Genomic DNA, 26,391 nt, shown 5'->3' with positions numbered 1-26,391 from the left:
ATATTAGACAGGAGTTGACATGTCTCTAGTTCATACCTTCCAAGACCATCATTGGTAACCATCTCTAATCTAGAAAAAAAACAGGCCTACTACATGAACTGCATTGTTAGTGCAGCTCTACTATTCTTTTTTCCTTTACAAAATCCTTATAAAGCAGAATCCTACAGCGAAAGTCAAATATGCCTTTGAGTTGCTATTATCTATTCAAACTGACAGCCTGACGTAAGAAATGTAACCACATCATGAACAAAATACAGCCACATATGGTTTGTGCCTACTTGGCGAGAACTCGTAAAACAGTCATAGTGCATTCCCAAATCCAATACCGAACCTGTATGTTACAAAATAGCATGTTTCAATCTCCAGTTTGAATCTGCCATCACAAATCCCAGCAACTTGGTCACTGAGTACGTGACAAATTCTCAGTAACATTCTGAGAGAATATAGGGGGATAATAGAAAAGGGCAGCACATTTTATTCCCATCAGAGTGGGTGGTTTCATCTACTGATTTCCTGGAGAAGGCTACTGCTGCTTGCTTTAGCTGTTACTAATATCAACCATTAAGATTCACGGCGAAGATAATATAAGCAACTGAAAGCTAAAAACAAACTCGCTGAGAAAGCCGGCAAGTGTGAGGCAATTTTAAAAGAGGCATCGTCATCTTGGCCTACGCACCATATATATTAGACAGATGACATCTGTACTCCACATATTTTTCTATCAGAGAAAGCTAGCAAGTGAGGGCAAAAGGGAGATCAACTTGGTTCAGGACTTTAGGGTTAAACATATATTATTAGACAGAAAAGGACATGTCTCTACTCCACAAATTTCTATCACATGTTTACTACTCTTGGATGTATCGCAAATCCAAGCATTTTACATACAGGCAGAAAACTCACTGTCACCAATCTGTGACCTGAAATTATGCGCATACTTTCCAAAACCGTTGTCACTAACCATCTACTAATATAGCAACAAAACAAACCTGCATGTTTGCTATCTTTTTATGATCCATCCCAAAACAGCATCACAATCAGTACGTGTAATGGTAGTGGGGACATATTAAGGGCAACACACTGCAATAAAACAGTGCCTTGCCTTGGCAGGGCAGAAGGTGACCTAACAAAGTTTGGCCAATGGGTCCAAAATATATGCCAAGGAAGAATCTTCAAACCAAACAGCTGCATATTAGGGTTTAAGGATGCTTGGTGCTTGCATTGCATGAATTCTGTTGTTAGTGCAGCTCTACTCCTCCTTTTTTCCTTTGTTAAATCCTTATACTAAAATCGTACAGCAAAAGTCAAACATGCCTGTTAGTTACTATTATCTATTCAAACTGCCAGTCTAGCTTCAGGAATGGAACCATGAGATGAACACGATAACACCAAAATACATTATCAACAACAGGCATGACATGTTATATACGCAATAGAAACTACAAATGATCAGTCCTTCGCTGAATGTATTGACAAGAGTGCCTCCAGGTCCATGTAATACATTGGATGATCATGCTAACTACTGACCTATTGCTTGGCAAGAAGTGGTCTCATTCAAACAGCATACTCACATAGCGACAATCCGTGGCCATACCATACTCTCCGACCAGCAGCATCTATTACCGGAAAATCTTTGAAGCACGGAAGAGAAGAGCAAGGATGGGACAGGTTTGTTCCTCAAAAAGATCTGGAGGGCATAGATGGACCAGCTTGCGCTTGTTCATCACATCACAACCCTGCACGGGAAACAAAAGGAGGCAGCCCTAAATTCTCTTTGCTAACAGAGCCCAAGAAGCAGTGAGTTACACTTAATGCTAATTTAAATAATACTATGTTGCAGAGCAAACTACTTCGGCGGTTGAGTTTAACAACAATCAAGAAAGGCATTAAAGATTACTATAGCAATGTACATACAGAAACTGTGACACTAATAGCAACATATATGCGTTTTCACTCTTTTGAGAAAGCAGTACAACAACTTGCATTCAATGATAACACATCTACCAAGTGAGAAAATACATTTGATCAATCTGATAACAATATAACAAGAACGAAAGATTAAAAATTCCAATTTAATGAAGTATGCAACTTTATTATTTAAGTGCTAATTAAAGCATACATATTTCCGAATTCCTAAAACTCCCGCATTTCTTATACTATGTACACTCCACTCAGAGACAAACTCTCTCAACACAACACCTAGACAGAAGATTAGTTAATTCAAGAGTGCAGCAGCAAGTGCACGTCTTCATACCTCATCATCTCGGCGTATCCGACACCCCCAAAAAATGGCGGGTGCTGCTGGCCTAGTCACGTAGGATGACAGAGTCCGCGATCTGCATGAGCGGCTCGAGGCACTCGGGGGCGAATTTGCGGGCAAACATGTAGGAGTAAGTGGCATTGGACTTCCTGAGCTCCCTGATAAATCTTGCGGACACCTCCCCAGGACGATAGGTGTGCGGATGGCCCTCGACTTGATCTGTCCAGTTGACCCTGGTGAGGCTATACTTGGTGCACCCGTCGGGGTCCTGCATGTCGAGCAACGTCGGGAAGTAGTGCTCCTCCGGATAGCACGAGTCCTTGCGCTCGATCAAACAGGGCAGCTTAAACTTCTTCCAGAGCCTCATGTCCCTGACAACCAGGATGGCATGCCTCCTGGTGAGCACGAAGAACTGCGACCCGGAACGGAACCGGTCGTACGGCACCTCCGGCAGCATGACCTCGTCGCCGCGGGCGTAGTACCTGTCATGGAGCACCCAGTCCTTGTCCTTGATCTCTATGAAGCTGCGGTGGCGGCCGTGGGGGCCGGCATTGTCGGAGAGGAGCGCGTTGTACATGGTGGGGAAGGGGTGGAGCGGGATGCAGGACTGCGAGAGCAGCGCGAAGAACTGGTTGGAGGGGTCGTCGAGGAGGGCGGTGGCGAGGAGGCGGCGCGCGGCGGAGATGAGCGTGGGGGAGGCGCGCTGCGTGGCCTTGGCCGGCACGAAGCGGCCGCGGAAGGTGGGCGTGAGCGGCAGGTCGAGGACTGAGGAGGGGTCGGCGTGCACGTAGATGTTGAAGAGCTGGCGGTGCCCGCGGAAGTACTTCTCCCAGAGCGGGGAGAAGACGATGTCGGAGTTGGTGAGGAAGAGGAACGCGACCTTGGGCGTGGGCCGGCGGTGGAAGAAGGAGCTGGTCGCCGGCTTGGCGGCGGAGGTGGAGGAGGAGGAGAGGATGGCCCGGCGGAAGAGGGCCAGGTCGTCGGACTCGTCCGCGTCCGGGATGGCCGGGAGCGTCTTGGGCGGGATGAGGCGCGGCACGAGGAGGAAGACGGTCGGGATGGAGACGAGCAGGAGCAGCGAGAGCAGTAGCGGCGAGGCGTGCGTCGTGACCGACGGCGTCATCTCCGGCAGCTGCGGAATGCGAGCGGGTGGAGGGGGATTGGATCTTGGTGCGAGAGAGTAGGGGAAACAAGAGAGGATTTTTAACGAGGGCAGAGATTGAGAGCGATTGACAGGGACAGTCCCTCCGGAATCGGTTGAGAGGAATGCCCCGCGAATTGGATCTTTCGATCCGGGCTTCGGAGAGGACAAAAGGGCGAGGGGGGAATCGGGAGAATTCTCGTCGGGGAGGCAGCAGGCAGGAGCCAAAATATCAATCCGAGGAGCAAGAGCGGGGCACGGTGTCCCCCCTCCTCGGAATCGAATCAAATGGCGAGTGGCGCCGGCGCCCTAGGCCTCCAACCCCGCCCGGAGCTCGCCCATGCCAGCTGGGTTCCTCGCGAGATCCGGTAACAGCAGGAACGGGCGGGAACGGAGCAACCGACGCCAACAACCAGATGACGCGGCCGGGGGGGAATGGCGGCACGGGGGGGCTGCCGCCGCTGCTGGCGGCGGGCGGATCCGAGCCGATGCCGCGCGCGGGAGGGAGTGGCGTGGAGACGGGAATCGCCGAAGGCGAGAAGTCGGGAGATTTTGGGAGATCTTTGGGTGATGTGAGGCGGGGAAGGGGGGCAGGTTGAGGTTGGGGAAGAAGATGGGAGTGAGGAGGAGGAGGAGGAGGAAGAGGGTAGGAGAGGTGCGTGCGTGGCGTGACGGAGCTGGTCGTTGCTGTCAGGTGGGACCCACTGTCCAATTAATTTAGGAGTGTAATTTGGTGACGCGTCAGGCAATTATGGTTAGTGGACGCCACTGTCTCTGTCCTGCCTGCTGTTACATCGGGGCGGTTGGGTCTGCCCCGAGCGTTGATCTTGATGCACCCAGCGCGTCTACAAGACCTTTTCTAACTAGTGTGCTAAACAAATGTTGATCGACGATTCACGAAAATTCTAAAACAAAGGAGAGGAGTGCATAATTGACAACAAAAATTATGCTTGCCAGTTCCACATGTCAATGGCCTGATACTACTGCAAGCTCGCTTTCCTCAGATGTAGCAAGACAATGCGAATAACAAGCCACATTCCAAGTGTCACATAAGCATAGATAGTGAGTTGGCATGCATGTTCATAATTGATGCATACTTTAATCTATCTATCGCAACTTAGTTACTCTTGGAACGTTGGATATCTAAGTTGAGGTGGTGATTAATATTTTTTTTTCTTTTCTCCTTTGTGTCGTGATCTTCTTGAAGGCTCTCCAAGTGAAACATATAACATAACTAATAAATTTCACTAACATGAATCCACTTTACTCGATCTTAGGGGCTTTGATGGCCGCCACCAATGCGTATCTTCCTATTAAAGGCGCATGTAAATGCATCCGTCCGTGAGATGATATAAATAAGCTCCCGCAAGAACACTTTGGTGCAACCTAGGTAGACAAATAAATCGTGCAAAGCACTATGCATCGAGTTGTGCCGACGGGGGTATACCAATGGGTTTGGGAAGCATCAAGAATTCAACTACCACAAATCTGTCTAGTGGTGCTAATCGTAACCTCTGCAATTTGGTGAATCCATAGTGCAAGCAAAGTGATGTTCAACTGCAAGGTAGACCTGCCGCGGGAGCATGTACGTGTTATAACCATTTTGCATGAACACAAGGGAGCAATGAGGTAGAATGTAAGCAACTGACATGACCCTGAGGAGTCCTTTGTTCTACCTGCAAGTTCCGAGTTACAAAATCCCAAAACAGAGCTGGCAATATTATGGTTAGTTGACCAACATGATTAAGAGCTCAACGAAATTTGTTTGAACTTATGTCACTTGTTTGGCCGGCCTCAAAGAACTAGGTGGAGCCTCTCGGTGCTTACACGTGGCAAGCAATCTAGCCAGCTAATTGTCTAATGAGAACCTTTTATTTTCGTATACATGTACCAATGGCAGTGGCAAATTGGCAATGGTTAATGATCGAGTTGTACTTGGAAGCTTTTTTCTGTTACATCGGGGCGGTTGGGTCTGCCGGGAGCGTTGATCTTGATGCAACCGGCGCCTCTACAAAACCTTTTTGTAAGTAGTGCTAAAAAATGTTTAGACCTACTTGATAATTCACAAAAAATCTACTAAAACAAAGGACGCATTCAGAGTACTAACGAATCATATAAGAGTAGAGGAAATACTGTACATAAATTGGCAACAAAAAATAATGCTTGGCAGTTCCACATGTCAACGGCTTGATATACTACATGCTCGCTTTCATTAGATGTAGAGAGTAGTAACTAGCAAGACAATGTGAATAACAAGCCCATAAGGATGGTGAATTGGCATGCATGTTCCGAATTGATGTATGCTTTAATCTATCTATCGCAACTTAGTTACTCTTGGACGGTTGGAGACCTAAGTTGAGATGGTGATTCTCTTTTCTACTTTTCGTCGTGATCTTCTAGAAGAGTCTCCAAGTGAAACATAAAACATGGCAAATAAATTTCCCTAACATAGATCCACTTTACTCAGTCTTAGAGATTTTGATGGCAGACACCAATGCCTATCTTCCTATTAAAGGAGCATGTAAATGCATCCGTCTGTGAGATGATATAAATGGCTCTCAGGAGAACACTTTGGTGCATCTTAGGTAGACAAAAAGAAACGTGCAAAGCACTATGCATCAAGTTGTGCCAACCGGGGTATACCAATGGGTTTGGGAAGCATCGAGAATTAAACTACCACAAATTTGTTTAGTGGTGCTAATCGTAACCTATGCAATTTGGTGAATTCATAGTGCAAGCAAACCAAAGTCCATCCAGTAGGTACGGGTAATGTATGGGAAGCTACGTATTGATCCCATTGTGCATGAACACAGTGGAGCAATGAGGTAAATAATAGACAAATGGCATGAAGTTGACAACACCCTCGTTCTACCGATAAGTTCCGAGTTGCAAAATCCCAAAACAGAGCTGGCAGTACGATGTTTACTCGACGAATTCTGAAAAACATGTACACATCGATGGCTTTTAGCTCAGTAGGAGATGCAATTTGTTATTGTGGCTGCTCCTACTATACAACAATTGTTGATTAAACATGAAAATATTGATTAATTGAAAGAAAGTGACTATGTATATATCGTGGGATTGAATTATTTTGATAAAGATGAGGATTATACCTGAAGAAGCATGAGCCACACCATAAACACAACTATCACTTTCAATTCGTATTATCTATAGGAATAAAACACTAAGAAAATTTAAAATTGTCCCAAAATGACAGTTTACATGTCAAACGGGTGTGTATATAGTTGTTTTATGATCAATTAGCATATAAACAGTCTCTTTGAGCATCAGGGGTATTACGGACATTTCCAATCAAACCCGCAGTTCACAGTTAGTACAACCAAACAACTTTTGGAAAATCCACAGTTCTCACCTCACAACAGCTTTTTCACAGTTCACAGTCCACAACAGCCTTTTCAGAATTCACAGCTCAACAAAATTTGATTGAACTTATGTCACATGTTTGGCCGACCTCGGAAGAACTAGGCGGAGCATCTCGATGCTTATACGTGGCGAGCAATCTAGCCTGCTAATCATCTGATAAGCACCTTTTCTTTTGCTAGACATGTACCAATGGCAGTGGCAGATTGGCAACGTTGAATGATCAAGTTATAGGCTGGAGCTTTTTTGTGGTTTGCATTAGCAGATAGAAGTAGTCACTCTTTACCTCGGAATTTCATTCCATGCTTTACTTGCGGATAGAAGCAGGATGTTCCCGCACCATTACTGCTATTTGGTTACTAGTAGTCTCCACTTGCTAAACTATGTATATGGTAAGAATCCGGGGGCATATGCTTTGAACTAGCTCCTTCAGGTGTACTAATGTACTAGGAAGCAGAGGACCATCCGATTATGTACAAAACGTGATGTTTGATGGGGGCGGACTGCATCTCACTTGGTTCGAATATTTTGTGAAAACCGCCCCTTTGGAAGCTTGGGATTTGTTTGGTCGCCCGTATGGGATTTTCCCCTTTCCGGGTTTTAGCCCGCTAGCTATTGCATGAGCAAAAACCGAGTCTAGGCCTGTTTAAGCACTCCGAATGCGCCATTTGAGCCCACTTTGATTGGTTGGCAACATTTCAGGATTTTAGGCTATCCTGATGCGACGCGCCTGTTTGGAAGGTTGCGTATGGCCCGTTATGGTCACCACACATCTATATTTGGAATTTTTGTAAGGATGCCGAGGTGCTAGTTCTGTTTCACGCGTTTTTGGTTCCAGAAAGGCTGTTCGGGCAATATTCTCGAATTCAATGAAACAAAAGCCCAAGGCCTTATTTTCCCGGAATGTTCCGGAACAGAAGGAGAGCCGGAGGGGCCAAGGGGGACCCACACCATAGGGGGGCGCGAGTCCCACCCTGGCCGCGCCGCCATGTGGTGAGGGAGCCCTGTTGCCCCTCCGACTCCGCCTCTTCGCCTATAAAACCCCTCGTGACCTAAAAACCCGACACCAATTGACGAGACTCCAGAAAGACTCCAGGGACGCCGCCGCCATCGCGAAACTCCGTTTCGGGGGACGAAGTCTCTCGTTCCGGCACGCCCGCCGGGACGAGAATCGCCCCGGAGTCATCTCCATCGACACCACCGCCATCTTCATCGCCATCGTCGTCTCCCATGATGAGGAGGGAGTAGTTCTCCCGAGGCTGAGGGCTCTACTCGGTAGCTATGTGGTTCATCTCTCTCCATGGTGTGATCTTTATGTGATCATGAGCTTTGTATCACTATTAATCTATGTGCTACTCTAGTGATGTTATTAAAGTAGTCTATTCCTCCTCCATGATGTAATGTTGACGAGTGTGTGCATCATGTAGTACTTGGCGTAGGTTATGATTGTAATCTCTTGTAGATTATGAAGTTAACTATTACTATGCACTCTAGAGGTTACTTTAATATGAACTCGGAATTACTCTCCACGGTGTGATGGGTGACGGTGTGCGCATCGTGTGTGATTCCTTTATGAAGTTGTGGAGCTTGTTTACTTCCGGCTTGAGGGTGCTCTTGTAGCCCTACACAATGAATGGTGTTTGTTATCCAACAAGAGAGTGTGAGAAAGTAGCACAAGTGAAGAGAAGTTATTTATTTATGTGATCATTGTTGAGAGTTTCCACTAGTGAAAGTATGATCCCTAGGCCTTGTTTCCAAATATCGAATCACCGTTTACTGCATGTTTACTTGCTGCCATATTTATTTTAAATTGTTATTACCACTCATATTCATCCATATCACTTGCATCTTACTATCTCTTCGCCGAACTAGTGCACCTATACATGTGACAAGTGTATTATGTGTGTTGGGGACACAAAAGACTTCTTGTATCGTAATTGCAGGGTTGCTTGAGAGGGATATCTTTGACCTCTACCTCCCTGAGTTCGATAAACCTTGGGTGATTCACTTAAGGAAAACTTGCTGCTGTTCTACAAACCTCTGCTCTTAGAGGCCCAACACTGTCTACAGGAATAGAAGCGTGCGTAGACATCAAGCTATTTTCTGGCGCCGTTGTTTGGGAGGTAAGGTAAAAGGTATTCACATCCTCCGACTACTAAGCTATTTCCTAGCACTGTTGTCGGTGTGTGAGTGCTCGAAGTTATTTCCTTTAGATCCTGCAATTGCATCTTTTTGTTTCTTGTTTTTATTTTTCACTAGTTAGGCTTAATGGAAAACAACAAAAAATTAGAGATCTTTATAGTATTTATCTTGAGTTAGGACATGAGGTGTTTGAAGAGAAAATTAAAAAACCAATGGAACTTTATATGCATGATAATGGCAATGTTATTAGTATGAATGCTTTGAACACCATTGTTGCTAATGCTATGGAAAATTCTAAGCTTGGGGAAGCTGGTTTTGATGAGCATGATATTTTTAGTCCCCCAAGCATGGAAGAGAAAATTTACTTTGATGATACTTTACCTCCTACATATGATGATTACAATGATGACTATCATATTTTCAGTCCACCTACTATTGAGGAGAAAATTAATTATGATTACAATATGCCTCCTATATATGATGATTATGGTGATGAGAATAATAATGATAGCTATTTTATTGAATTTGCTCCCACTACAATTAATAGTAATGACTATGCTTATGTGGAGAGTAATAATTTTAGGGATTTCTATTTTCGTGCCCTCGGTTCCTTAGTTGTGCTCAGTTTTCCCCAGCTCCTTAGTTTTTCCTCAGTTTTCCCCAAGTGCTTGTTTGAAACCCGCAGAAGGCAGCTCGGACGGCGAGATTCCCGTTAAGTTGACCGCTCCGTGCTGACGTGTGGGGCCGCGTCGTGTGGGCCCGCGTCGCGTGGGGCTGGTAGAAAGGGACCGCGTGGGACAGGACGAGATAGCGTTTGGTTGCACGTGAGCAGGAGCTGGGTTTTGTCTCTCTCGGCCATTGGCATTTCCCTTTTAACAGTACCTTTTTCGCCTCCTTCTCTCTGCCTTTTTTCACCTAATTAGTATCAAATCTAGAGAAGCTTGCATTTCTGTCTTTCTTCAATTATTATTTGTGCCTTTTGGCCCTCGTTGTTTGCCCAATATGGCAACAAATCTAGTAGGGAGCCCAATCTAGTACTCCATCTAGTCCATATGTATGTAGTTAAATCTAGAAGCAAATCTACAGGGAATGTATAAATTCACAAGGTCATATAGTAGAATAGGGATAGATAATATAGATAATAAGCTGCATTCAGCAACCAAACATAGTAGGGTTCGAGGTTCTTCACAGCAGTACATTACCATCATACTAACAACATAACAACGAGGGATCCCTAGCTAACAACAAAGGGATCCCAACAACAAAATGGAGGAGGCAGCAGCAGCACACGTCCAGGACTCCGCCTACCCCATCTCGCCTCTGCCTCCACTTGTTGCTCCCCTTGGGAGCCTTGGGCTTGAGCGGAGGCATGCGCCCGCCGGAGATCTCCACCGGCTGGATGCTGCGGAGGTGCATGCCGAGCGCCAAGTGCTTGGCGCGGAAGGAGTTGGGGTTCACCGACGCGCCGACCTTGGGGTTGGTGTGGCCGATGTTCTCGGCATGCGTGAGGACGCAGTTGAAGTCAGTGCCGCCGAGCCTCCTAGTGCAGAAGGGGCACCTGTAGACACCCTTGGCGACGTCGAGGTAGGAGACGTACTGGCCGACCTGCAGCCTCCGCAGCACCTGGCGAGTCTTGACGTCATGGTGCTCGTCGACAGCTGATCCATATCAAACGGGAATTTATTAGTGAATGAGTTGCAAACGTGCATGATAACAAAGTTAGGAAAAACATAGGCATCCTCAGTTAGAGTGGACACGATTATATGTCTACAGGGACGGTGTAAGCGAACCAAAGCTCATGCACAACAGATTTGTACACAGAAATGGTTCGTTGAACCCTCCCTGTAAAAATCACGGCCCACCGATTCATCATAGGCAAAGAAACAGATTTCAGATCCGAACTTGAACACATTCCAGATTATTTGCAAATTAAACGGTTGATATCTTTTGATTCGTGCATAAAATAACCGATTGAGATCCTATGATTACTTGCATAAATTAACCGATTGAGATCCCATTATTACTTGCATAAATTAACCGAACGGCCGAACCCCAAATCTTAAACGAAATCAAGGAGGGATCAAAGCAAAATGGAATAAAATCGGCGCAAATATTAGCCCAATACTCATCCATCCACAGATCCATCTACACCCGCACAAATAGGGTTCAAAAAGGAATGGGGAACAAAAAAAGGAAGCAAACCGTAGTTACCTCGTTCCATGGGTCCTCTATGGAGGTGTCGTAGCGGTTCGGGGGCGGGACGTACGGCACCGGCTCGTAGGGGTCCCATCCCGGCGGGATCTGGCCGCGACCGGCGGCAGCAGCCTCCGATGCATCGGCGGAGGCGGCGGCAACGTCCGTTGAGGGGACGGCGGCGACGTCCGTTGAGGGGACGGCGTCGAAGAGGGAGGCGTCGCGCTTGGAGCCGACGGCGCCGTGGACGATGGGATTGGCATTCTCCTTGTCCATCTCGCCGGCGGAGGAGAGGGAGAGGGAGAGGGTTTTTTGTTTTGGAGAAGATGATGGGACGTGAGAGAGGCGGCGTTGCGTAGGCGAGTGAGAGTGACGAGAGATAGTGGGAGGAGGCGTCTATAAAGGCAAGGGTGGTTAATGCGACCCGCGTCCTACGCGATCCACCGCCGCACGTCCGCACGTCTTGGACTTCGCAATGCGCCACGCGTCCACGATTGCACGTCTTCGACTTCGCACCGCGACCGGCGTCTACGCGTCAACAATTGCACGTCTTTCATTTCTGCACCGCAACACGCGTCCTCGAGTCTAACCCCGGAAATTTAGATATACTCGTGTATAACCTCGGCATTATACTAGCATTTTTTGTGTGCTCAGCTTTTCCCCTTGAGTGCTAATACCGGCTAGTGCAATATGCTCGGCTTTACCCTCAAGTAGTTGGTCAACGACATACCAACAAATGGGATTAACTAGTTAAATGAGTCATTTAATGTGCAAAAAATTCCGAAAAATAGTGGCACATACTCATGGAGTCTTTACCACAAATTGCCAGTTCTCAAAACATAGATAAGTCATAGATAAATCAAGTTTTACCACAAATTGCCACTTATCGAAGGCCTTCTCAAATCACCTAGTAGCTATGAAGGTGCATGGTTTTCCACAATAAGCCCTTCCCAAAACAGCTTTCCCCAAAACATACTTTGTCTAAATGAGGCCACAATTCTCACACTCATGTATATTTGTATTGAAAATAGTTTGAGATAGGCCAAGATGGGTTTTATTGTACAAAACACGCATTTTCCATTTTTTAAATCTCATATTTGAATCCCTTAGTCTGTTTTTACATAGGTGCCCTTGGTTTCTTGATACTACTCAGCTTTTGCCCCTCTCCCTCCACAAATTCTCTCACACGTGCAACATTGCCCTGATTGGTCTAGCCCATGTCACGCGGATCGTGCCCGCCAACCGTTGATCGTATGATCTAACCGGCAGGATAACCCCTCTCTCTCTCTCGTCGGCGGTTACCTTCCACTCTCTAAGTATGCTAAAGGGCGGTTTTCGTATTTATTTTCACGCGCTAAAAATTATAAACTCTTTTAGGCATTACTTTTCACGCAAAAAATGATAAACCATCACCGATTTGTTGTAGCCATAAATTTTCACGCAAAAAATGATAAACCGTCACCGATTTGTTGTAGCCATTAATTTTCACGAAAATCCCAAATGATAAACCATCACCGATTTGTTGTAGCCATTAATTTTCACGCAAAAAATGATAAACCATCACCGATTTGTTGTATCCATTACTTTTCACGCAAAAATTGATAGACCATTACCGATTTCTTGTAGCCATTACTATTCACGGTAAAAATGATAAACGAACCAATCTATCTATCTACTGTATTTGAGGTTTTGACCTGAAAACAAATGGGTATTATAAAGGGAAATAAAAGTTCAAAAAAATGTAAAAACGAAACAATCTACCTATCTTTGTATAGAAGATCGTCTGTATGATTTTTGAGGTCATTTAGAAAAGGTAGAAAAAAATCCCTTTTGAGAAGGTCGAAAAAACCTAACTTGTTACAAAAGCTGGTTTCAGTGAGACCTAACCAAATTTGGCATACATTATGCCATATCTATAACAACAAGGAATATCTAAAAGGGAAAGTTTCACAAAATTTGAAATTTATGGCGAAAATGATGCCATACATGATGCTGTTTTTCGAGGTTTTGACCTGAAAATCAATTGGATATTATAAAGGGAAATAAAAAGTTCGAAAAATATAAAAACGAAACAATTTATCTATCTATGTATAGAAGATCAGCTGTATGAAATTTGAGGTCATTTAGAGGAGGTAGAAATCACCTTGTTAGAAAAGCTGGTTTCAGTGAGACGAAATGGCATGCGTTTAAGCAAAGTGATTTTTTCGAACATCTCCAAATGATCCCAAATTTGCCATACATGATGCCATACGTGTAACAACAAGGAACCCTATCTAAAAAGTGTCAAAAAAGTTTGCCCAACCGTATAGCTCTATCAAAAAGAACCTCACCATGGCGCTAGTATAGTTTTGGGCTTAGTTACAAACTTTCGTTACCTAACCTTCAACACGAAACTTGTTTCAAATCACTTTTGGCGTACAAGAAACAAATCCCTCTTTGATTCGAGCACCACAGCCTCCAAACTTTTCCGATGCCGATATCGGCATGGTCGAAGCGGCTATGCTCGACGCCACCGCTAGGTCACCGTCGGGATGCACCCTCAATCCCGTCCCCTCATTCGATCACCGACACACCGGAGATACCGCCGAGGTCAATGCCGAACGTACATGCCGATGCCAATGCCGAACATGCATCCACGCCGACGTGGGCACGGCCACGCCGCCCGCTATCGCTCGGACGCCACGTGACCACCGCGAGGTCTTTCCCTTCGCCACCACACTCTTCTAGCACCCATCTATACACGCCGAGAAAGGAGAGACACTAGTTTTCTCTACATTGCTCGCGTTCGTGTCGGACACGGTCAGTCAAAGTTTTGAGGTAGTCGTCGATGTCGTCGACCATTTCTTCTCTTCTTTGCATGGTTAAACGCGTCTAGTTCATATCTATCTAATGCGTCTGGTCTCGCCTCATGCATTTCTTTGTGGACGTCGATCTCATCTCGGCACCCCGCAGGCCACCTCCTCCGTGCCATCGCTTGTAGAGCTCCGTTTAAAAATCTATTCCTACCCGTGTATTGCCCCTTGTATCAGCGCCATGGCCCACTTGTCATTCGATATACCGAAGCCCCACTCGTGCGTGTTTTGGTCGGGGATACGACGATGCTTACGGTCAAACAAAGATGGATGGTCCGACGTGTCTTTGCGGGCTCTACGTGGCCCCACTAGTCGAAGATAACGGTCAACCGTCGGGCAACCAGCCGTTATAGCATCTGTGATGGTTTCAGACAAGGTCTTGGGGAAAACTGAGGAAAAACTAAGGAGCTGGGGAAAACTGAGCACAACTAAGGAACCGAGGGCACGAAAATAGAAATCCCATAATTTTATGCATGTAGCTCATGATAAGAATGTTTCATGTGATAGTTATATTATTGAGTTTGTTCATGTTGCTACTGAAAGTTATTATGAGAGAGGGAAACATGGTTATATGCATCTTAATAATATTAAGTTTTCCCTCTTTATGTTGAGAATCTTGAAATTGCGCTTGTGTTACTTTTCTATGCTTGTTGCATTATGTCTACATGACTTGTTTATTTACAAGATTCCTTTTCATAGGAAGTGGGTTAGACTTAAAAGTGTTTATTATTTGATTTTGATGCTCTCTTTTGCTTCAACTCTTATTTCTTGTGCGAGCATCACTAAAATTACTGAGCACATCTTAATGGCTATAAAGAAAGCACTTCTTGGGAGATAACCCATGTGTTTATTCTGCTACTGTTTTGTTGTGTCTTGGAAGTTGTTACTACTGTAGAAACCTCTCCTTATCTTTATTTTATTGCATTGTTGTGCCAAGTAAAGTCTTTTATAGTAAGGTTGATACTAGAATTGGATTACTGCACAGAAACAGATTTCTTGCTGTCACGAATTTGAGTAGACCTCTCTGTAGGTAACTCAGAAAAATCTGCCAATTTTCGTGTGTGATCCTCAGATATGTACGCAACTTTCATTAAATTTGAGATTTTTCAAGTTAAGTGCCCCTGAAAAATTCATCTTTACGGACTGTTCTGTTTTGACAGATTCTGCCTTTTATTTCGCATTGCCTCTTTTGCTATGTTGAATGGATTTCTTTGTTCCATTAACTTTCAGTAGCTTTGAGCAATGTCCGAAGTATTAAGAATGATTGTGTCACCTCCGAATATGTGAATTTTTGATTATGCACTAACCCTCTAATGAGTTTGTTTTGAGTTTGGTGTGGAGGAAGTTTTCAAGGATCAAGAGAGGAGGATGATACAATATGATCAAGAAGAGTGAAAAGTCTAAGCTTGTTGGGGATGCCCCCGTGGTTCATCCCTGCATATTTCAAGAAGACTCAAGCATCTAAGCTTGGGGATGCCCAAGGCATCCCCTTCTTCATCGACAACTTATCAGGTCACCTCTAGTGAAACTATATTTTTATTCCGTCACATCTTATGTACTTTACTTGGAGCGTCTGTGTGCTTTTATTTTCGTTTTGTTATTTTCATTCTCTGAATAAATTCATGCTTGTGCGTGAGAGAGACACGCTCCGCTCGTTCATATGAACACTGGTGTTCTTAGCTTTACTTTTAATGTTCATGGCGAAGGTTGAAACTGCTTCGTTCATCGCTATTTGGTTGGAAACAGAAAATGCTTCATGTGATAATTGGTATATTATCTTGAATAATTTGATACTTGGCAATTGTTTTGCTCAATAGATCATGTTTAAGCTCTTGCATCATGTACTTTGTACCTATTAATGAAGAACAACCATAGAGCGAAATTTGATTTGCATGATTGGTCTCTCTAAAGTCTAGATATTTTCTGGTGAAGTGTTTGAACAACAAGGAGATAGTGTAGAGTCTTATAATGCTTGCAATATGTTCTTATGTAAGTTTTGCTGTACCGGTTCATACTTGTGTTTGCTTCAAACAACCTTGCTAGCCAAAGCCTTGTACTGAGAGGGAATACTTCTCGTGCATCCAAATCCTTGAGCCAAAAACTATGCCATTTGTGTCCACCATACCTACCTACTACGTGGTATTTCTCTGCCATTCCAAAGTAAATTACTTGAGTGCTACCTTTAAAATTTCATCCCTTGTCTTTTGCAATACATAGCTCATGGGAAAATAGCCTTAAAAACTATTGTGGTATTGAATATGTAGCTTATGTGTCTTATTTCTTATAAGTTGCTTGTTGAGCGGTAACCATGTTTCTGGGGACGCCATCAACTATTACACCTTTGTTGAATATCATGTGAGTTGCTATGCATGTTCGTCTTGTCTGAAGTAAGGGTGATTTATCATGATCAAATGGTTTAAGTATGCATGTTGTTAGAGAAGAACATTGGGCCGCTAACTAAAGCCATGAATCATGGTGGAAGTTTCAGTTTCGACATTAATCCTCAATCTCTTATGAGAATATTATCTGTTGTTGAATGCTTATGCATTAAAGAGGAGTCCATTATCTGTTGTCTATGTTGTCCCGGTATGGATGTCCTAAGTTGAGATCTATCAAAAACGAGAAATCAAATGCGATCTATCTCCTTGGACCTTTGTACAGGCGGCATAGAGGTACCCCTTTGTGACACTTGGTTGAAATATATGTTATGCAATGATAATCCATGTAAATCCAAGCTAATTAGGACAAGGTGCGAGCACTATTGGTACTCGATGCATGAGGCTTGCAACTTATAGGACATCTTATGCATAACACATATGAATTATTACTACCGTTGACAAAATTGTTTCTATGTTTTCAAAATGAAAAGCTCTAGCACAAAAACAGTAATCCATGCTTCCCTCTGCGAAGGGCCCATTCTTTTACTTTATGTTGAGTCAGTTTACCTACTTCTTTCTATCTTAGGAGCAAACACTTGTGTCAACTATGTGCCTTGATTCCTACATACTTGCTTATTTGCATTCATCATATTACTTTGAATTGACAATTATCCATGAGATATACATGTTGAAGTTGAAAGCAACCGCTGAAACTTATATCTTCCTTTTTGTTGCTTCAAAACTTTCTACTAAGAATTATTGCTTTATGAGTTAACTCCTATGCAAGTCGTATTGATGCTTGTCTTGAAAGTACTATTCATGAAAAGTCTTTGCTATATGATTCAGTTGTTTAGTCATTGTCTTTACAATTGCTTTGAATCACTTCATTCATCTCATATGCTTTACAATAGTATGATCAAGATTATGTTAGTAGCATGTCACTTCAGAAATTATTCTTGTTATTGTTTACCTACACGAGGGCGAGCAGGAACTAAGCTTGGGGATTCTTGATACGTCTCCAACGTATCTATAATTTCTGATGTTCCATGCTAGTTTTATGACAATACCTACATGTTTCGCTCACACTTTATAATGTTTTTATGAATTTTCCGGAACTAACCTATTAACAAGATGCCGAGGTGCCAGTTCCTGTTTTCTGCCGTTTTTGGTTCCAGAAAGGCTGTTCGGGCAATATTCTCGGAATTCGACGAAACAAAAGCCCAAGGCCTTATTTTCCCCGGAATGTTCCAGAACACCGAAGGAGAGCCGGAGGGGGGCCAAGGGGGATGCTGGCGTGTAACTCACACGTTCGTTGGGAACCCCAAGAGGAAGGTATGATGCGCACAGCAGCAAGTTTTCCCTCAGAAAGAAACCAAGGTTTATCGAACCAGGAGGAGCCAAGAAGCACGTTGAAGGTTGATGGCGGCGGGATGTAGTGCGGCGCAACACCGGAGATTCCGGCGCCAACGTGGAACCTGCACAACACAACCAAAGTACTTTGCCCCAACGAAACAAGTGAGGTTGTCAATCTCACCGGCTTGCCGTAACAAAGGATTAACCGTATTGTGTGGAAGATGATTGTTTGCGAGAAACAAGAAAGAACAAGTATTGCAGCAGATTTGTATTTCAAGTATAAAAGAATGGACCGGGGTCCATAGTTCACTAGAGGTGTCTCTCCCATAAGATAAAAGCATGTTGGGTGAACAAATTACAGTCGGGCAATTGACAAATAGAGAGGGCATAACAATGCACATACATGTCATGATAAGTATAGTGAGATTTAATTGGGCATTACGACAAAGTACATAGACCGCCATCCAACTGCATCTATGCCTAAAAAGTCCACCTTCAGGTTATCATCCGAACCCCTTCCAGTATTAAGTTGCAAAGCAACAGACAATTGCATTAAGTATGGTGCCTAATGTAATCAACAACTACATCCTTAGACATAGCATCAATGTTTTATCCCTAGTGGCAACAAGCACATCCACAACCTTAGAACTTTCTCGTCACCGTCCCGCGATATCAATGGAGGCATGAACCCACTATCGAGCATAAATACTCCCTCTTGGAGTTAAGAGCAAAAACTTGGCCGTAGCCTCTACTAATAACGGAGAGCATGCAAGATCATAAACAACACATAGGTAATAACTTGATAATTAACATAACATAGTATTCTCTATCCATCGGATCCCGACAAACACAACATATAGCATTACGTATAGATGATCTTGATCATGTTAGGCAGCTCGACAAGATCCAACAATGAAGCACAATGAGGAGAAGACAACCATCTAGCTACCGCTATGGACCCATAGTCCAGGGGTGAACTACTCACTCATCACTCCGGAGGCGACCATGGCGGTGAAGAGTCCTCCGGGAGATGAATCCCCTCTCCGGCAGAGTGCCGGAGGAGATCTCCGTAATCCCCCGAGATGGGATTGGCGGCGGCGGCGTCTCTGGAAGGTTTTCCGTATCGTGGCTCTCGGTACTGGGGGTTTCGCGACGGAGGCTTTAAGTAGGCGGAAGGGCAACGTGGGGGGCCACACGAGGGCCCCACACCATAGGTCGGCGCGGCCAGGGCCTGGGCCACGCCGCCCTATGGTGGCGGCTCCTCGTGGCCCCACTTCGACTCCTCTTCGGTCTTCCGGAAGCTTCGTGGCAAAATAGGACCCTGGGCGTTGATTTCGTCCAATTCCGAGAATATTTCGTTACTAGGATTTCTGAAACCAAAAACAGCAGAAAACAACGAATCGGCTCTTCGGCATCTTGTTAATAGGTTAGTTCCGGAAAATGCACGAATATGACATAAAGTGTGCATAAAACATGTAGATATCATCAATAATGTGGCATGGAACATAAGAAATTATCGATACGTCGGAGACGTATCAGCATCCCCAAGCTTAGTTCTGCTCGTCCCGAGCAGGTAAAACGATAACAAAGATAATTTCTGAAGTGACATGCCATCATAACCTTGATCATACTATTTGTAAACATATGTAATGAATGCAGCGATCAAAACAATGGTAACGACATGAGTAAACAAGTGAATCATAAAGCAAAGACTTTTCATGAATAGTACTTCAAGACAAGCATCAATAAGTCTTGCATAAGAGTTAACTCATAAAGCAATAAATCAAAGTAAAGGTATTGAAGCAACACAAAGGAAGATTAAGTTTCAGCGGTTGCTTTCAACTTGTAACATGTATATCTCATGGATAATTGTCAACATAGAGTAATATAACAAGTGCAATATGCAAGTATGTAGAAATCAATGCACAATTCACACAAGTGTTTGCTTCTTGAGGTGGAGAGAAATAGGTGAACTGACTCAACATAAAAGTAAAAAGAATGGTCCTTCAAAGAGGAAAGCATCGATTGCTATATTTGTGCTAGAGCTTTTATTTTGAAAACATGAAACAATTTTGTCAACGGTAGTAATAAAGCATATGAGTTATGTAAATTATATCTTACAAGTTGCAAGTGTAAGGGTACATTGCCCCTATGTGTGGTTTTGGTAATTAATGACAACCCCTATGGACTAATGTTTTCATTGAGTTTATATGAAGGAATATTCCATAGGTACTACTTGCTCTCCATGTGTTGGATTCAAGTATGGATGCCATGAAGATAAAGGTATACCTTGTGTATTGGCATCAAGATCATCGGTATGAAGATATATATGTGATATGATCAAGAAGAAGAAATGAAGATGGAGTTCTTATGTGGAACTCAATATTAGCCATGCTCTATCTTATGTGAGTATGAGAAGATACAAGGTTGAGTTGGGCAAGTTCAAGATGAGCATCTTGAGTGAATCACATGCTTGAAGCTTGCCGTCCATTTGGTGATAATTGATGTCTACGGGAGCTTCTATTCTTGTAGACAGTGTTGGGCCTCCAAGAGCAGAGGTTTGTAGAACAACAGCAAGTTTCCCTTAAGTGGATTACCCAAGGTTTATCGAACTCAGGGAGGAAGAGGTCAAAGATATCCCTCTCATGCAACCCTGCAACCACAAAGCAAGAAGTCTCTTGTGTCCCCAACACACCTAATAGGTGCACTAGTTCGGCGAAGAGATAGTGAAATACAGGTGGTATGAATAAGCAAGTAGCAACGGCACCGTAAAAGTGCTTTGCCCAGACAAGAAACAAGCAGAGAGTAACGCAACAGTAGTAACGCAGCGTAGTAACACAAGAAACAAGAAACAAGCAGCGATAGCGATATTTAGGAACAAGGCCTAGGGATTAGACTTTCACTAGTGGACACTCTCAACATTGATCACATAACAGAATAGATAAATGCATACTCTACACTCTTGTTGGATGATGAACACATTGCGTAGGATTACACGAACCCTCAATGCCGGAGTTAACAAGCTCCACAATAATGCTCATATTTTAGTAACCTTTAGTGTAAGATAGATCAAAAGACTAAACCAAGTACTAGCATAGCATGCACACTCGTCACCTTCATGCATATGTAGGAGGAATAGATCACATCAATATTATCATAGCAATAGTTAACTTCATAATCTACAAGAGATCATAATCATAGCATAAAACCAAGTACTAACACGATGCACACATCGTCACCTTTGCACACGTGCGAGGAGGAATAAAACTACTTTAATAACATTGCTAGAGTAGCACATAGATAAATTGTGATACAAACACATTGCAATCATAAAGAGATATAAATAAGCACCTCACTATGCCATTCAACAGTGAATAAGTATTCTGTGAAATATAGCCTAAGAGACCCACACGGTGCACACACCGTCACCTTTACACACGTGGGACAAGGAGTCTCCGGAGATCACATAAGTAAAACTCACTTGACTAGCACATAGACTAATAGTGATACAAAACTCATATGAATCTCAATCATGTAAGGCAGCTCATGAGATCATTGTATTGAAGTACATAGGAGAGAGATTAACCACATAGCTACCGGTACGGCCCTTAGCCTCGATGGAGAACTACTCCTTCCTCATGGGAGACGAGCAGCGTTGATGAAGATGGTGGTGGTGTCGATGGAGATGCCTTCGGGGGCACTTCCCGTCCCGACGGCGTGCCGAAACAGAGACTCCTGTCCCCGGATCTTGGCTTCGCGATGGCGGCGGCTGCGGAAGGTTTCTCGTACCGTGGCTTTTCCGTATCGAGGTTTTAGGTCGGGGACCTTTATATAGGCGAAGAGGCGGAGTCGGAAGGTCGACGAGGCGACGACACAATGGCGGCGCGGCCCACACCCCGGCCGCGCCGGCCTGGTGTGTGGGCCCCCGGGGCTCCCCTCCGGCGGCTCTCGGGTGTTCCGGAAGCTTCGTCCAATTCTAAGACTACGGGCGTTGATTTCGTCCAATTCCGAGAATATTTCCTTACTAGGATTTCCGAAACCAAAAACAGCAGAAAACGAGAACCGGCACTTCGGCATCTCGTCAATAGGTTAGTTCCGGAAAATGCATAATAATGACATATAATGTGTATAAAACATGTGAGTATCATCAATAATAGTAGCATGGAACATAAGAAATTATAGATACGTTTGAGACGTATCAAGCATCCCCAAGCTTAGTTCCTACTCGCCTCGAGTAGGTAAACGATAACAAGGATAATTTCGAAGTGACATGCTATCATAATCTTGATCAATACTATTGTAAAGCATATGAGATGAATGCAGCGATTCGAAGCAATGGCAAAGATAATGAGTAAACAAATGAATCATATAACAAAGACTTTTCATGAATAATACTTTCAAGACAAGCATCAATAAGACTTGCATAAGAGTTACTCATAAAGCAATAAATTCAAAGTAAAGGTATTGAAGCAACACAAAGGAAGATTAAGTTTCAGCGGTTGCTTTCAACTTCAACATGTATATCTCATGGATAATTGTCAACACAAAGCAATATAACAAGTGCAATAGGTAAACATGTAAGAATCAATGCACAGTTGATACAAGTGTTTGCTTCTAAGGTAGAAAGAATAGGCAAACTGACTCAACAATAAAGTAGAAGATAGGCCCTTCGCAGAGTGAAGCAGGGATTAAATCATGTGCTAGAGCTTTTTAAGTTTTGAAATCATATAGAGAGCATAAAAGTAAAGTTTTGAGAGGTGTTTGTTGTTGTCAACGAATGGTAGTGGGCACTCTAACCCCCTTGCCAAACAGACTTTCAAAGAGCGGCTCCCATGAAGGACGTTATCTCTACCAGACAAGGTAGATCATCCCTCTTCTCTTTTGTTTACACATGTATTTTAGTTTTATTTATGGTTGACACTCCTCCCAACCTTTTGCTTACACAAGCCATGGCTAACCGAATCCTCGAGTGCCTTCCAACATTCACATACCATGAAGGAGTGTCTATTTGCAAAATTAAGTTGCTTATCGATGAATCGAGCAAAACATGTGAAGAGAATTATTAATGAAGGTTGATTAATTGAGGCTGGAAACCCCGCGCCAGCTCTTTTTGCAAAATTATTGGATAAGCGGATGAAGCCACTAGTCCATTGGTGAAAGGCTGCCCAACAAGATTGAAAGATAAAACACCACATACTTCCTCATGAGCTATAAAACATTGACACAAATAAGGAGTAATAAAGTTTTGAATTGTTTAAAGGTAGCACATGTAGTAATTTACTTTGGAATGGCAGAGAACTACCATGTAGTAGGTAGGTATGGTGGACACAAATGGCATAGTATTTGGCTCAAGGATTTGGATGCACGAGAAGTATTCCCTCCCAGTACAAGGCTAGGCTAGCAAGGTTGTTTGAAGCAAACTCAAGTATAAAAGGTGCAGCAAAGCTCACATATGAACATATTGTAAGCATTATAAGACTTTACATCGTCTCCTTGTTGTTCAAACACCTTAACCAGAAAATATCTAGACTCTAGAGAAACTAATCATGCAAACCAAATTTTAACAAGCTCTATGTAGTTCTTCATTAATAGGTGCAAAGTACATGATGCAAGAGCTTAAACATGACTATATGAGCACAACAATTGCCAAGTATCAAATTATTCAAGACATTATACCAATTACCACATGCAGCATTTTCTGTTTCCAACCATATAACAATTAACGAAGCGGTTTCAACCTTCGCCATGAACATTAAAGATAAAGCGAAGAACACATGTGTTCATATGAACCAGCGGAGCGTGTCTCTCTCCCACACAAGCATTTATTCGGAGAATGAAAATAACAAAACAAAAATAAAAGCACACGGACGCTCCAAGTAAAGTACATAAGATGTGACCGAATAAAAATATAGTTTCAAGAGCGTAAACCCGATAAGTTGTCGATGAAGAAGGGGATGCCTTGGGCATCCCCAAGCTTAGATGCTTGAGTCTTCTTGAAATATGCAGGGATGAACCACGGGGGCATCCCCAAGCTTAGACTTTTCACTCTTCTTGATCATATTGTATCATCCTCCTCTCTTGACCCTTGAAAACTTCCTCCACACCAAACTCAAAACAAACTCATTAGAGGGTTAGTGCATAATCAAAAATTCACATATTCAGAGGTGACACAATCATTCTTAACACTTCGGACATTGCTCAAAGCTACTGGAAGGTAATGGAACAAAGAAATCCATCCAACACAACGAAAGAGGCAATGCGAAATAAAAGGCAGAATCTGTCAAAACGAACGATCCGTAAAGACGAATTTTAAAGAGGCACTAGACTTGCTCAGATGAAAATGCTCAAATTGAATGAAAGTTGCGTACATATCCGAGGATCATGCACGTAAATTGGCAGATTTTTCGAGTTACCTACGAGAGAATCATACCCAAATTCGTGACAGCAAGAAATCGCGTTTACGCGCAGTAATCCAAATCTAGTATTGACTTTACTATCAAAGACTTTACTTGGCACAACAAATGCAATAAAATAAATATAAGGAGAGGTTGCTACAGTAGTAACAACTTCCAAGACTCAAATATAAAACAAAATTGCTGTAGTAAAATAAACACATGGGTTATCTCCCAAGAAGTGCTTTCTTTATAGCCATTAAGATGGGCTCAGCAGTTTTAATGATGCACTCCCAAGAAATAAGAGTTGAAGCAAAAGAGAGCATCAAGAAGCAAATTAAAAACAAATTTAAGCCTAACATGCTTCCTATGCATAGGAATCTTGTAAATAAACAAATTCATGAAGCATAATGCAACAAGCATAGAAAGATAAAACAAGTGTAACTTCAAAAATTTCAGCATATAGAGAGGTGTTTTAGTAACATGAAAATTTCTACAACCATATTTTCCTCTCTCATAATAATATCCAGTAGCATCATGAGCAAACTCAACAATATAACTATCAAATGAAACATTCTTATCATGAGTCTCATGCATAAAATTATTACTCTCCACATAAGCATAGTCATTCTTATTAATTGTAGTGGGAGCAAATTCAACAAAGTAGCTATCATTATTATTCTCATCATCAAATATAGGAGGCATAATATCATCATAATAAAATTTACTCTCCATAGTAGGCGGCACCAAAAGACCACTATCATTATAATCATCATAAATAGGAGGTAAAGTATCATCAAAGAAAATTTTCTCCTCAATGCTTGGGGGACTAAAAAGATCATGAAAACCGAGCTTCCCCAAGCTTAGAACTTTCTATATCATTAGCAACAATGGTGTTCAAAGCGTTCATACTAATATCATTGCTACTAGCATGCAAATAAGATTCCATAGGTTTTTTAATTTTCGCATTAAACCATTCATGTCTTGACTCGGAAATAGTACAAAAAGCTCACAGATGTTTTCCATTATGCCTTACTAGTGTTTAACAAGAAACAAAAAGATGCAATTGCAGGATCTAAAGGAAATAGCTTCGAACACTCACACAATGGCGCTACAAAAGTACTTTTACCTGGGACCGGAGTATGAATTCCTTTTACCTTTCCTCCCCGGCAACGGCGCCAGAAAAGTGCTTGATGTCTACGGGTGCTTCTATTCTTGTAGACAGTGTTGGGCCTCCAAGAGCAGAGGTTTGTAGAACAGCGAGCAAGTTTCCCTTAAGTGGATCACCCAAGGTTTATCGAACTCGGGGAGGAAGAGGTCAAAGATATCCCTCTCAAGCAACCCCTGCAATCACGATACAAGAAGTCTCTTGTGTCCCCAACACACCTAATACACTTGTCGGATGTATAGGTGCACTAGTTCGGCGAAGAGATAGTGAAATACAAGTGATATGAATGAATATGAGCGAGTAGTAACGGCGGCAGAAAATAGCTTAGTGGCGTGCGGTTGATGGTAGTAATATTGCGAGAAAGTAAAGATGCGGCAAAACGAGTAAATAAGCGATGATTGCGGTATTTGGAAACAAGGCCTAGGGATCATACTTTCACTAGTGGACACTCTCAACATTGATCACATAAATAAATAAGTTCTCTTCCTTTGTGCTACATATACTCTTGTTTGATAATGAACACCTTTCGTTGTGTAGGGCTACGAGAGCACCTCAATGCCGGAGTTAACAAGCTCCACAACATTCGACATTCATATTTAAGTAACCTTTAGAGCATAATAGATCTTTGCAATTTAAACCGAGTACTAACATAGCATGCACACTGGTCACCATCACACTACGAAGGGGGAATAAATCACATCAATACTATCATAGTAATAATTAACTCCATAACCTACAAGAGATTATGATCATAGCCAACGCCAAGTACTACACGATGCACACACTGTCACCATTACACCGAGAAGGAGGAATAGACTACTTTAATAACATCACAAGAGTAGCACATAGACTAATAGTGATACAAAACTCATATGAATCTCAATCATGTAAGGCAGCTCATGAGATCATTGTATTGAAGTACATAGGAGAGAGATTAACCACATAGCTACGCAGTACAGCCCTTAGCCTCGATGGAGAACTACTCCCTCCTCATGGGAGACGAGCGGCGTTGATGAAGATGCGGTGGTGTCGATGGAGATGCCTTCCGGGGGCACTTCCCCGTCCGGCGGCGTGCCGGAACGGAGACTCTCGTCCCCCGGATCTTGGCTTCGCGATGGCGGCGGCTCTGGAAGG

The 26,391-nt window shown here is 43.2% G+C and overlaps 1 protein-coding gene across 1 annotated transcript; it reads right to left on the bottom strand.

Annotated features, from left to right (window-relative positions):
- Window positions 1–1,371: 1,371 nt before the first annotated feature.
- LOC124650534 (glycosyltransferase BC10-like) lies at window positions 1,372–3,812 on the bottom strand. The gene is made up of 2 exons (XM_047190045.1): window positions 2,252–3,812; window positions 1,372–1,733 (listed from the first exon to the last, which is right to left on the bottom strand). The coding sequence occupies exon 1, from the start codon at window positions 3,378–3,380 to the stop codon at window positions 2,304–2,306; it is 1,077 nt and encodes a 358-aa protein (XP_047046001.1). The 5' UTR covers window positions 3,381–3,812; the 3' UTR covers window positions 1,372–1,733; window positions 2,252–2,303.
- Window positions 3,813–26,391: the final 22,579 nt, after the last annotated feature.

This window comes from Lolium rigidum, chromosome 4, assembly GCF_022539505.1.
Source record: "Lolium rigidum isolate FL_2022 chromosome 4, APGP_CSIRO_Lrig_0.1, whole genome shotgun sequence".
Taxonomy (NCBI): Eukaryota; Viridiplantae; Streptophyta; class Magnoliopsida; order Poales; family Poaceae; genus Lolium; species Lolium rigidum.
Note: the sequence above shows the minus strand (reverse complement) of the source record. Positions and strands in the feature narration are given on the sequence as shown.

What these genes read in the sequence shown, in the direction of transcription:
- LOC124650534 (XM_047190045.1), bottom strand. Translation starts at nt 3,380, where the DNA reads ATGACGCCGTCGGTCACGACGCACGCCTCGCCGCTACTGCTCTCGCTG.